Raw genomic sequence first — 12,105 nt, forward strand, 5'->3', positions numbered from 1 at the left:
TATTAATATTCATACAGTGCTTGTGATAAAGCGGGTTCTAGTCTAAGCACTTCCAATATACTCTCTTATATAATCCTCTTAACAATTTTATAACATAGGTACCATTATTGTCCCCACTTTATAGGTGATAAAACTGAGGCAAAGAGAGGCTAAATGACTTTTCTAATATCACACAGGTAGGACATTATAAGATCTGGATTTAATACCAGCAAAATCCAGCACCAGAATTCACATTTTTAACTACTTTACTACATTTTCTGGTTGGGGCGGGGTGCAGTGGGCAGGAGGACAGTAAAGGCAGAGGCCAGGAAGAGTGAGAATGTATGTGTTTCTAGGCAAAGAAAGGAGGAAAGAGTAATAGTAAGGATGGCTGGAAAACAGTTTGCATGACCTGAATTACAAGATGAAAAGGAAAAAAAAAAAAAAAAAAAAAAACAAGATGAAAAGGGAGAGCTAAGCCAAGGCCTTGAACTGCATGCCAAGGAATTTGTACTTTGCAACAGGAAATACTTGGTGAAATTGATGTTTTATGAAGATTAGAGCAATGGTAAAGGGAAGAGTCTGGATGAGGGAGACCAGAAGAAATTGCATTACTGCCTTTAACAGAAAATCCAGGTCTGAAATGTCGTAATGAAGACAGTAGTAACCAGAGAAGGGAGGGGATTCATGAAACATGAGAATTTGTTGGCATTGAGCATGGTGATTGTTCAGGTGTCAGCAGATTTAAAAGATGACTTGCAGGGGTTTTTGTTTTGTTTTGTTTTGGTTTGGTTTTGGTTTTTTTTTTTTTTTTTTTTGGTGTGTGTGTGTAATGGATAGATGGTTAGGTCACTAATAAATATAGGAAACTGGGGGAGGAGGCCTCAATTAGAAGATGTGCCTAATAAACACTCCTTGAAAGAAGAAATGAAATAGCAATAATACAGAGCCTATTTTTTCCCCTCTAAGATGAATGCCAGTCACACAGGCATTATCAATAATACCTAATTACAGCAGTCCAGGGAAGCTCTACCATGGATTGTGAGTGTGTCTTACATTTTAGTAATCTAATCTAAAAATTTAATCATAGGTAGCCGCTCATTTTATAAAATAATTAAGGACAAATTCCTCGCAACGGTAATTTCTGTGGTGTACTTAGTAGATTACTAACTTTTCAAATAGGCGATTAACAAACAATTCTTAAGATATGTCTATTGTAAAACTTGAACTATATTTTATGATCATACTTGACTCTAAAATGTAAATGAATGAAATTCTAGAAAAAGAAAGAATAGGTGAACTATCACAGTTGACATAGACTCAAGGTAAATAAAATTACCTAGGGTACTGTAACCAAGTTTTTCACTTAAAATTCTAGGCCATAATTTTATATTACAGGCATTTCAATTGTATGTTCTTTTAAAAGCCTACGTTATACAGCGTACCAAAAGTATTGCTTATTTAGAGCAGAGGTTCACAGTTCTGGATAAATAGTGTTTTTCTCTGATTGACATCATGGGACTTATCCGCCTGTTAGATAATGCTCACTTTTTTTTTTTTTTTTTTTTTGATAATGCTCACTTTAGCACAGCTAGCAATTGTACTGCAAGAGGAATCCCCTCTATCGCTTCTTGGCCTTTTGGCCAAGATCAAGTGTAGTGCAAGAAAAATCATCTCAATCACACCACGTGTCAATAAACCCAAATGATCCAGTTCTATGACTTTGTTATATTTATTCTTACATTTCTCTTACTATAGCCATTGCCTGGCACATATACTGGTTCTTGATAAATGACTGCTGAATGAGTAAAATGCCATAATCAGAAGTAGAGGATCTCTGACGATACAGAATGCAATTTATACCACTTAGAGTGTCTGGGTTCTACTGATTCCACTCCCACTGGAGAAAGAAAATGGGAAGTGGGGATGGGGATGAATGGTGCAAATATGTACGAGTGCATTAAGAGCTTAATGAAATGGTTTTGCTTGTGGTAAAAAGCATAAATTTGTTTGTCTACATAGTTAATATTTATCATACACCTAACTCTTTCCCTCAAGGAACTCACAGTCCATAGAGCATGTCAGATGTGGGAATACACAAATATAATTTTAAAAGAGTTAAAATGCCTTGAACAAAGAGATAAACAGTATAGTCAAAGATTGACTGGGCCATAATGAAAATCTGTCTTTCCTCATTTGTGTTATTCCTGTTTTACTCCAAACCCATGAGAACACATGGCCACTCAAGATGTAGTATCTCATTATCAGTAATTCTGGGAAAATCCTTTTCACACTCTTTATTTTCAGAAACTCAAAATAGGATGTTTTGATGGGAGGAGCAAAGAGAATGTCTGGAAAAGAAGCTTGGAGCCAGATGGAAGAGGGGCTTAAAAATGCTTTACACAATTTTTCACTTGTCCAGAAGTTTTTTTTATTTGGTTCAGTTTGGTTTTAAATTGATAAAATCCCTGTTCCACCAAACTTTTGAATCATTATCTTCGTGAAACTGTAACCTTCAGTTTGTGTTCGGGGTTACAAATATGGAAATACATTTCATTTGAAATCACTCACTACAAGAGGCAAAGAAGAATAGAAGGAAATGGAGGAGAGGGAAACCAGCCTTCCCTGACACTCGAGCACATTCATGGGGAGCTTCATGTCTCACACTAAGATGAAATGACAAGCAACAAAGACGGCAGGATTGCTTCTTTTCATCTAAAACCCACATTCCAGGGATCTTACCTGAAAAGTTTTTGTAATCCACTAGGTCAAACATAACAACGGCAACAGCTGACCATGTGATGATCAGAGCAATGACCAGAAGCCAGGCTGCTGGGGAGCTGAATGTTGTCACTATGTCTTCTGTGACTGTCCTCTTCAGCACTTTTCCAGGGGATTTGGGCACAGATCCATTTTTGCTGTCGATCACAGTTGTGGTAGTAGATGCATTTCCTAATCAAACATTCAGAAGGAAGAATCACAATTTAGAACTTCCTGTCAAATATTAATGACCAAAACCCCCACACAGATTATATATTTATTGGGTTGTTTGCATCATTTTCTATAGTGCACACGCCTCTCAGTGGCAGGGCCACACCTCCTGCCACCTCCCTAGGATTTACCCTAAGCTCTGAAATCCACCTGCCCTAGTGATTAGCATCCCTCCTCTCCTCCACACTGTAAATAATTCCATGGAAGCCACAAACTTTGTCATCACCTTTAATCATTTTTACTTCTCCCTTACTGCCGCCTACATTCACTACCGTCAAAGGCAATGGATTTTTTAGACGAGTTGTTTTTCTGACACCTTTTCCCTTTATTTAGGTTCGTATGTCAGTTCTGAATGTGAGCAAAACTATCTCCCCGGGTGAGAAACGAAATCAATGATCAAGGAGTTCAAATGGATGAAATCCTTTTTGGATATCCTGGTTTAACCATATAATTGACTCTTCCATGGAGGACATTCATTTTTATTTGTGAAGGGGCACAGAAGATCGAAGTGAATGATGTTGGAAAATCTCATTATATCCAGTAACCCTTTTATCCCTGCTTTCAAAGGTCTACATGTTTATGGAGGAAAAGATTCAAAAAATATTTAAAAATAGCAAAATAAATAGATAAATGGATCATTATTTGTAATCTCATGACCCAGAAACAGCTGTTATCAATGTTGTTCTACTTATACCTACTTTTCAGTACATATATTTAAATATATAAATATGTCTTATTTGTTTTTGAAGTCCTCATCACTCTTTCCTTTATTGTTACTAGGCAATATATAATAAACATGTTCTCTTGCGGTATGTATTCCATAAAATACCCACTTCAGTGGCTGCATGGCACGTCACTTCGTGGCTATGCATAATTTAGTAAAAAAGCTTTCTATCTTGGGATACGGTGGATTTTTTTCTCTGCACACATTAATAATTTTTACATTAGGAGATTTTCCCATATATAGAATTTCTGGGACAAATAACATTATTGCTTTTATATCTTTTAGAGTATATATATGTGTTTGAAAATTAGTATATATGTTTGAAATTTTTACATGCCAGGAGTCTCTGTTTTCTTATCCTCGACAATTCTGGGTATTACCGGTGTTCAAACTATTTGCAATCACATAGGGGGAAAATCCTGCTTCATTTGTAATTCTTGGATCACTAGAGATAAGCTTTTGGTATATTTATTTTCCCTTTATATTTTTTATCTTGGGAAATTTTTTGTTCAATGTGCTATAAACCTCCATTTGGTGGTTTAAAACCCGTATGCACATATACATGTACACAATCATATGTCTGTATATATTTATATATCTATGTGTGTGCATGTATATTTATTTATACATATTTATACATTTTTAATAATTGCAAGAGTGTATACATTATGTCATGCATATACATACACAAACACACACATATGATAGCAAAATTTTATCTGATCTTATGTTGTCATTTTTCCCCTCAACTGTTTACCTCTTTTTTTTTTTTTTTAAGATTTTATTTATTTATTCATGAGAGACAGAGAGAGAGAGAAAGAGAGAGATGGCAGAGGGAGAAGCAGGCTTCCATGTAGGGAGCCTGACATGGGACTTGATCCGGGGTCTCCGGGATCAGGCCCTGGGCTGAAGGCGGTGCTAAACCGCTGAGCCACCCAGGCTACCCTGTTTACCTCTTTCTTTTCTTTCCTTTTTAAGATTTAATTTCTTTATTTTACAGAAAGAGAGAGAGCATATGTGAGCAGTGGCGTAGGGGAAGAGGGAGAGCGAGAAAGAAACTTAAGCAAACTCCGTACTGAGTATGGAGCCTCATGCTCGGTCTCATGACCCTGAGATCATGACCTGAGTGAAAATCAAGAGTCTGACATTTAACGGACTGAGTCACCCAGGAGCCCAACAATTAACTATTCTTAATTCTAGTTTTTACTTCAAAATTACATTCTCAGACAAAACAAAACAAAACAAAACACTCCAAATTTTCATACTCCTTTGACACTTTTTTTTTTTACCTTTGACACCTTGCACAAAATAAATTTCACCTAAATGGAAAGTAACTACTTGTAGTTACTTTTAGAATGTGCTAAATAACAGCTGGAAGGTTTTAGGGTTTTCAAACTGAAGGGAATTCTTTGTACTCCTTGAAGGCCTCAGAGTGGAATTAAAGTGCTCCTTTCAATCTTTCAACCTCTTTATCTACCTGGCATAATTCTTTCTTTCAGTGAGGTCTAGCTTTATCATGGAAACAGTAAAGCAAAACAGGTCGGCCACAGGTTTTATAGACAAGAGAGATTGGGATTAACTTCCTGGCTAGAAGGTCACTACTGCTTCTCACCTCTGAGTGAGAAACCTCCGTAACTGAGGACGGAGGATGATAAGACTCAATTCGCACGTTTATGATGGTAGAGAATAACTCACGTCAGTTGCTTGGCAAATCTCCTGCTACATCGAATTATTCAGTAAATGGCAATACAACAGCAACTAAACTATATCTTCATTATTCTCAACATCACCATTGCCATTACTTTTACTGCTACCTCCATGGCTAGTACAACCATTACTAAAATGGTAAGGAAAGGCCAGGAGGGCAAGATTAACCTCAGAAACAACGGTAGAGATTGAAAGACTAACTTTTCAATAAATCCAGGCATTTGTTTTCATTGAATAAGCCTATACGTTAGGCTAAGATATTTTCAGGGAGCCAAGGTAGGATATTAGGACTCCTTCAATGACCTTCTTAATTAATTTACTTCTTGTGATGCAGAAGGACACAGACTGTAATTTATTCATATTAATGGAGAGTGTTTTGGTCTGTTAACCAATCAAGAGAGATGATCTATAACAAAGTTATGTTGTTACAATGCAAATGTTTTCAGCTTCATGGAATTTGTTAAACCAGAGAGACAAATTTTGAAACTTCTAACAGCTGTATACACAGGGTGTTGAGAGTTTGAATCCAGTTCATATGAAAACTCTTAGCTATTGGGGGGGAGGAATGAAAATACTACATGCATAATTAAGTAGTTTAGTTAATAAAGTGTTACTTTTTAAATTTGTTTCTTTACCAATAAATAGTGCTATCCTCTTGACAAGAATAAGTGCCACAAAATCCTATCACTAACTAGGGGGAAAAAATCAAATATGTTCCAAGATATATATTAGTAGGTATTAATAATAACCAAACATAACTAACACAAACATTTCTAGGAGATGATAGTAAATCTAGCCCCATATTTTTAATAGATTAAAAAGCTGATGAGGAGATCAGTGGTAAAATGAATTAATTAAGAATTTGAAATGATTTTAGGTCGAAATTAACAATAGCGACAACCTTTCTTTCCTGAAAAGCTATGTGAATACATATCCCAAGGTCATGAACTCAATTTAGTTGAAATGTTAGCAACATGGAAAAATACCTTTAAAAAATAGATTTCACACACTGTACTTGAGATGGATCTCAAAGAAGGAAAAATTAGAACGAACTCATATCATATCCTTTCATTGATTTTTGTGCCAAATTCCCATCACTTCTAACGGCAGTTCTGAAAATGGATGAAGGATAGGAGTGCTTCGAAGTGCAATTTAAGATCCAAGTGGGGCTACAAGTGAATCAAACCTTCGGAATAATGATTTGCTGGAGAGTAAGTGAATTACAAGTGTTTAGGAGAGGCCACCTGAAAGTTGATATGTTGCTAATCTCCAGTTTTTTAACCTCTGGAAGACTTCCTACTACTGCTATATGGAGAACACCAGAAGAATTGCTTTTGCACTTCAGACTCACTTCAGTGAACTATGTGTTAGAGAGTATTTCTGTAGGCAATATCATACACACCTGCTTGGTATCTTGAAACCAAAAGAACAAATTTACTAGGATTTGATACAAATTAGTTGAATCTTGGTCACATTTCCTTTTTCCTGGTCACATCTTTAAGCAACAAAAAAATTTTAAAGGGACAAGAATTTCCATATTTCTTCTTCTTTTTTTATCAGAAAAATGAGAAACTATAAATTCAGAAAGCAATGCAAGTTTAGTGTTAAAATGTGAACTTTCAGATTTAAAAGTACTGATATTATTATGAATCCCAAATTTTATCGCACCTCATAATCCTGCCAAAATAATTATGGTATGATATATTAAATGAATGAAAATGTTAAAATCAAATGATTTTTATATTTTTTTCCTCTCTTTTTGTCTTCACATCCTCAAAATTTCCACTTAAAAACTAATCAAGGCTCAAAGATGTTGAAAATATATTCTGTGCATCCAACTCAGAAGGCAAAACTATAAGCAATTTGAAAGTAATCTGAAGGTTATACAGCTTACAGAAAATTATGTGTTTCCTTTGTTATGGAAACACACTAAATTGTACCTTTCATTTTCCATTCAAATTTACTGCAGAAGCCACACCGAGCCAAGAGGAATAAAATGGAGGGGAAATAAATTGCCTTCTCTGACAGCTGGTCAAGATAAATGTGAAGAGCAGAGTGTGTAATCTGAGATTATTTAATGTTTGAGAAGTACTTTGAAGATGACAAGAGCTAGTTATTGATATGGTGGAAAAAATGAGAGGTAAATATTACTGAGAAATTTGACATAGGCAATGCTCCTGGAAAGTTGGCATCGCAGAGCAGCCAGGATATGTGACGGTACTTTCCATGCCTACTCTTTCATTCCATTCCTTCTGATTTCATACAAATTACTTTGATTGCCAGAAGGCTAAAATCAGCTTCAAAAGAAGTGGGGACTTGGCTGAAAGGCCGTGTGACTCTGTACCATACAGTAAAATTAGGGGCTGCTTATGTAATGATGATTCCAAAGACCCAGTTTTGTAGTCAAGTTAGGCATTGAAGACTAAATCATATGCCTCCTAAAAGAAGTCACTTAACCTCATCATGCCTTATTAATCAGATCAAACTGCCAAGTACACTCGCCCATTATTATTCCTAGGGGAAACTGACAATGTAATCTCTTCCAGGATGCTCAAGAAAGACACCTATATTCTAGAATGGTATAAATAAAATATTACATTCTTATTATGTTAAAGCATTAATTATGAATTTTGCATTTTCCAATGTGATGTGGTTTGTGGAGTACTCCAATGTTGTATTTTTCTTTCAAAAATATGAGAACAAAGGACGGAGAGGGAGTATATACTACAATGGCATTATAGAAATATGTTTTGTTCCAAAATTATATTAAGAATGTAATTCCCAATTACAAGTAAGAATGACCTTTACTATATTTCAGTGTTTCAGAAAACACATGTAAGTAAGAATTTTGGAGAAACATTGCTAAAAAGATCTTTTGGCAAGTAAAGTTGAAAAATGAAAAATCCATCTTTTATCAATCCTGGTGTCTGCAGAATGTCCATGTATCACAAACATAGACATCTGTGACAATTAAATTATATTTTTCTACAAGTATATATAAATTGAATGAAAATAGGTTTTGAGAGGCAAGATATACCATGACAATTCACAAAAACGTCTCTGTCAAAATAATCCTAGGTGCTTTGAGATATATTTTTTAGATAATTGTGTGTGTGTGTGTGTGTTTGATAAACCATAATAAATACCTAGAGTAATTTTTTTAAAACTTTTTATTTATTTATGATAGTCACACAGAGAGAGAGAGAGAGAGAGAGGCAGAGACATAGGCAGAGGGAGAAGTAGGCTCCATGCACCGGGAGCCCCACGTGGGATTCGATCCTGGGTCTCCAGGATCGCGCCCTGGGCCAAAGGCAGGCGCCAAACTGCTGCGCCACCCAGGGATCCCCCTAGAGTAATTTTTAAAAGAATTCAGATTCTAGGCACTTGAAAAAAAAAAACCCTATTTTTTCTCTTTCAAGGTAAAAGTGGCTTTGTCTCACACCAGAAACAGATCTCCTGCTAATTTCAATGAAAACCCTAAATTGCCACATTTTCTCCGAGATTTTTAAGATGCAATCATTGTAATGATATTTCAGAGAATGATTTAGCAACCTAATCTACCTACAGAGGTAGCCAATATATACTTATTTTTTGCATTAACTAATAATCCTTCCTATCAATCCACTCCCTATATTCTTCCAGCAGATGAGTTTTTTTTTTTTTTTTTCTAGTGGTAGAACTAGAAAGTGAACCCTCATTTAACGTCCAGCCATAAGGCTGGTTCTTTAAAACAAGCATGACCATTCAGAACACCCTTTTGCCTATGACCATATAGGGATGGACAATCAGAATCCTCCACCTTTTTTTGTGGAGCTATTGAATGACATTCAATTTCTGCTGAGGTAGGCAAGCTGGTGGGGTCTACCAGTAGTCCTCTAGCCCATTGGTTAGAGAGTCTGTTGCAAGATGGAAGGAGGCAGGATCCAGATTCCACTGTGTAGGTTCACAGAGCCAGCTGTGTTTAGAGTCAGAAAGACCTCTGGACTTTCCAGTTATATGAGAATATATAAAATATTTTGGTTATGTTTGTATTACTAGCCATCACAGTTTCTGAGTGATGCTCTGGCTATGGCTAGGGATGCAAATAATTCTTTTCCTTCAATGTTTGTGTTATGAGGAATGATCATTCAGAACAATCTATCCAGATTCTTTTTAAATTATTCTCATTTTTGAAAAATAAAATCTCTTCATTTTCAAGTGGCTTCATTGTCGTGGTTCTACATAAAAAGAAATCTTTTGGTGTTTTCAGGGTCAAATTCAGATATTGGGGTACTCTTTCTAAGAAGAGGTCACTTGTGTTCTGGGTGAGTGAGAGGCAGGATCTCTCTTCCTGAGTGGTAGTCCCTTACCATGACCCACTAGTCCATTTTTCAGTTTAGTAGCCCTTCCTACAAATTAAAAGAGATGTCTTTTTTTTTTCTTTTGTTAACTCTGGTAAGCTCAGCCTGCCCCTACCTTTTGAACTTTTCATCTTCAACTTAGCAGTTACTACTATTTCTACAAATAGTAAACTGACTTTAGAGATGAAGAGCTATAATGATTACGTAACTAGAGTTCATTTTTTGAAACAAAATGTGTTGAGCTCCTAACACATTAGAGATAAAATGCATTGTGTTTTACCAATTTAAAGTGGGCAAGGATTTCTGATGAATTCCTTTCTTTCTATTAAAAAAAAACAAAACAAAAAACTCCTCTCTTAAAATCTAACTTAAGAATTTCAACTCCTTAGTGCTATTTCTGTGTTCTTTTGAAATAAACACTATTATTTCTAGCTATGATTATATGTTTTTGATAAATACAATGACATAAAATCATCCTGACTTTTGGAGAGTTCTTTTTTTTGTTGTTGTTTAACAAGTTTCTAGGTTGAGAGTAAGTGATATATTTTTTTAAGATTTTATTCATTTATTCATGAGAGACACAGAGAGAGAGAGAGAGAGAGAGAAGCAGAGACACAGGCAGAGGGAGAAGCAGGCTCCATGCAGGGAGCCTGACGTGGGACTCGATCCCAGATCTCCAGGATCACGCCCTGGGCCGAAGGTGGCACTAAACCTCTGAGCCACCTGGGCTGCCCTGATCTACCTTTTCATAGCACGTAGTACTTCAGCACTTTTTACACTGTGAGGTCCTAGTAAACAATAAATGTGAAAAACCATAAGTTTTGCTAAAAGGAATCAGCTTTTAAAAAGTACCATGCTAAATAACCACAATATTTCTGCATATATTTACTAAATAATGTCAATAATTAAGCAGACACACCTTTTTCTAATGAGGCAATTAGAACTAGGATCTGCAACGTTATTAGGGTTGTTGCCGCCCAAAGGTGCAACATCTGGTTTCTATAACCAGCTCAGGCACAGTAAATGTGCAGATGAATAAAACTGCTGATGGTCAACTTACAAATACATGCTGACGTATCATCTTAGTCGGTGAGGGCTCCCATAACAAAATACCACAGACTGGATATCTTAAGAGAAATTTTTTTTTTCTCACAGTTTTGGAGGCTAGAAATTCCAGAAGACAGTGTCAGCACCATCAGATTCTGGTGAGGACTCTCTTCCTGGCTTGCAGATGGTTGCCTTCTCACTGTGTCCTCTCATGGGATAGACAGAGCAAGAAAGCTCTCTACCATCTCCTGTTATAAGGGAACTAATTCCATCATTAGGGCTCCACCCTCATAATCTCATCTATGCCTAATTGCCTCTTTAAGGCCCTCTCTCCAAATACTATCATGTTGGGGATTACAGCTTCAACACGTAAATTTGGGAGTGACATGATTCAGTCCATAACATGCATATTTCTATTTGATTATTTAAAAATTGGTCAATGAATATTAATATATTTTAACATTAATAAGCATAGCTATTTTGATAGAGCTATATATTTCATGTTAAAATAATAGAAATCATGGCCATGGTCCATTACTACCAATACATTCCCTAGTTGCCCAAATCAAAATGTCAGAGGGTACTACATATCGTGAGGTAGTTTAAGGATGGAAATTCATCAACAATATCCATGAGATCACCTTTTTATAACAATTATTTTGACAGATTCAATCTGATTTATTTTAGGAAAATAATCCATCCTCACCTCATAAATGCAGGAAATATCATGCAAGAAGATAAGCTGTCTTAGGGTCTGTCTGATTTTATAAGTTTGAGGTTTGGGGATAGAACCCACAGAAAGTCTCTCAAATTTTGTGGATTTGGTTTCAGGCAAACAGAAGTAGACTGGTTTCTAGCAAATGTGATTTGAACAGGACAGGCATAAAATCCATAAACTATACTGAAGTTCTTTTGAGAAATTAATTTTCTAGCATTTTATGTTTGGGTTGACTCCATTTTCTTCCTGGGCCAAATATGCATAATTGAAATGTTTTACCTAGCCCCAGCATTCCTCCTACTAAATTGCATTCATTGTCATTGAATCACAAACTTACTGAAATAGAAAAGGCTTGAGTAATGGCATGCTATTTCAATTCAGAAAAAAAATACTGAACTCAGTGCTTCAAAATCATTAGCTTTTCATGATTTGTTGATTCTAATGTGTGTTTTTTCCTTTCTTTTTCTTAAAGATATTTTCATGGAAATCAACTATTCCTTAAGAATTAGTCAACTCCTGTTGCTTTTACCCAATGTGGAATCATAATCCTACCATTGCAGTGTCACAATAGCTTCTACTTTATTTTCATTAAGGAAGTG

The 12,105-nt window shown here is 35.8% G+C and overlaps 1 protein-coding gene across 19 annotated transcripts in view; it reads right to left on the reverse strand.

The window, feature by feature from the left end:
* The window catches only part of TRDN (triadin), a 362,263-nt gene that overhangs the window by 316,175 nt on the left and 33,983 nt on the right, over positions 1-12,105 (reverse strand). For all 19 annotated transcript variants that reach the window (XM_072832697.1, XM_072832631.1, XM_072832729.1 and 16 more), the window contains exon 2: positions 2,722-2,931. In XM_072832697.1, coding sequence (XP_072688798.1) covers positions 2,722-2,931 — 210 coding nt within the window. The remainder of the gene's footprint in view (positions 1-2,721; positions 2,932-12,105) is intronic.

The sequence above is a fragment of the Canis lupus genome, chromosome 1 (genome assembly GCF_048164855.1).
Source record: "Canis lupus baileyi chromosome 1, mCanLup2.hap1, whole genome shotgun sequence".
Lineage (NCBI taxonomy): Eukaryota > Metazoa > Chordata > Mammalia > Carnivora > Canidae > Canis > Canis lupus.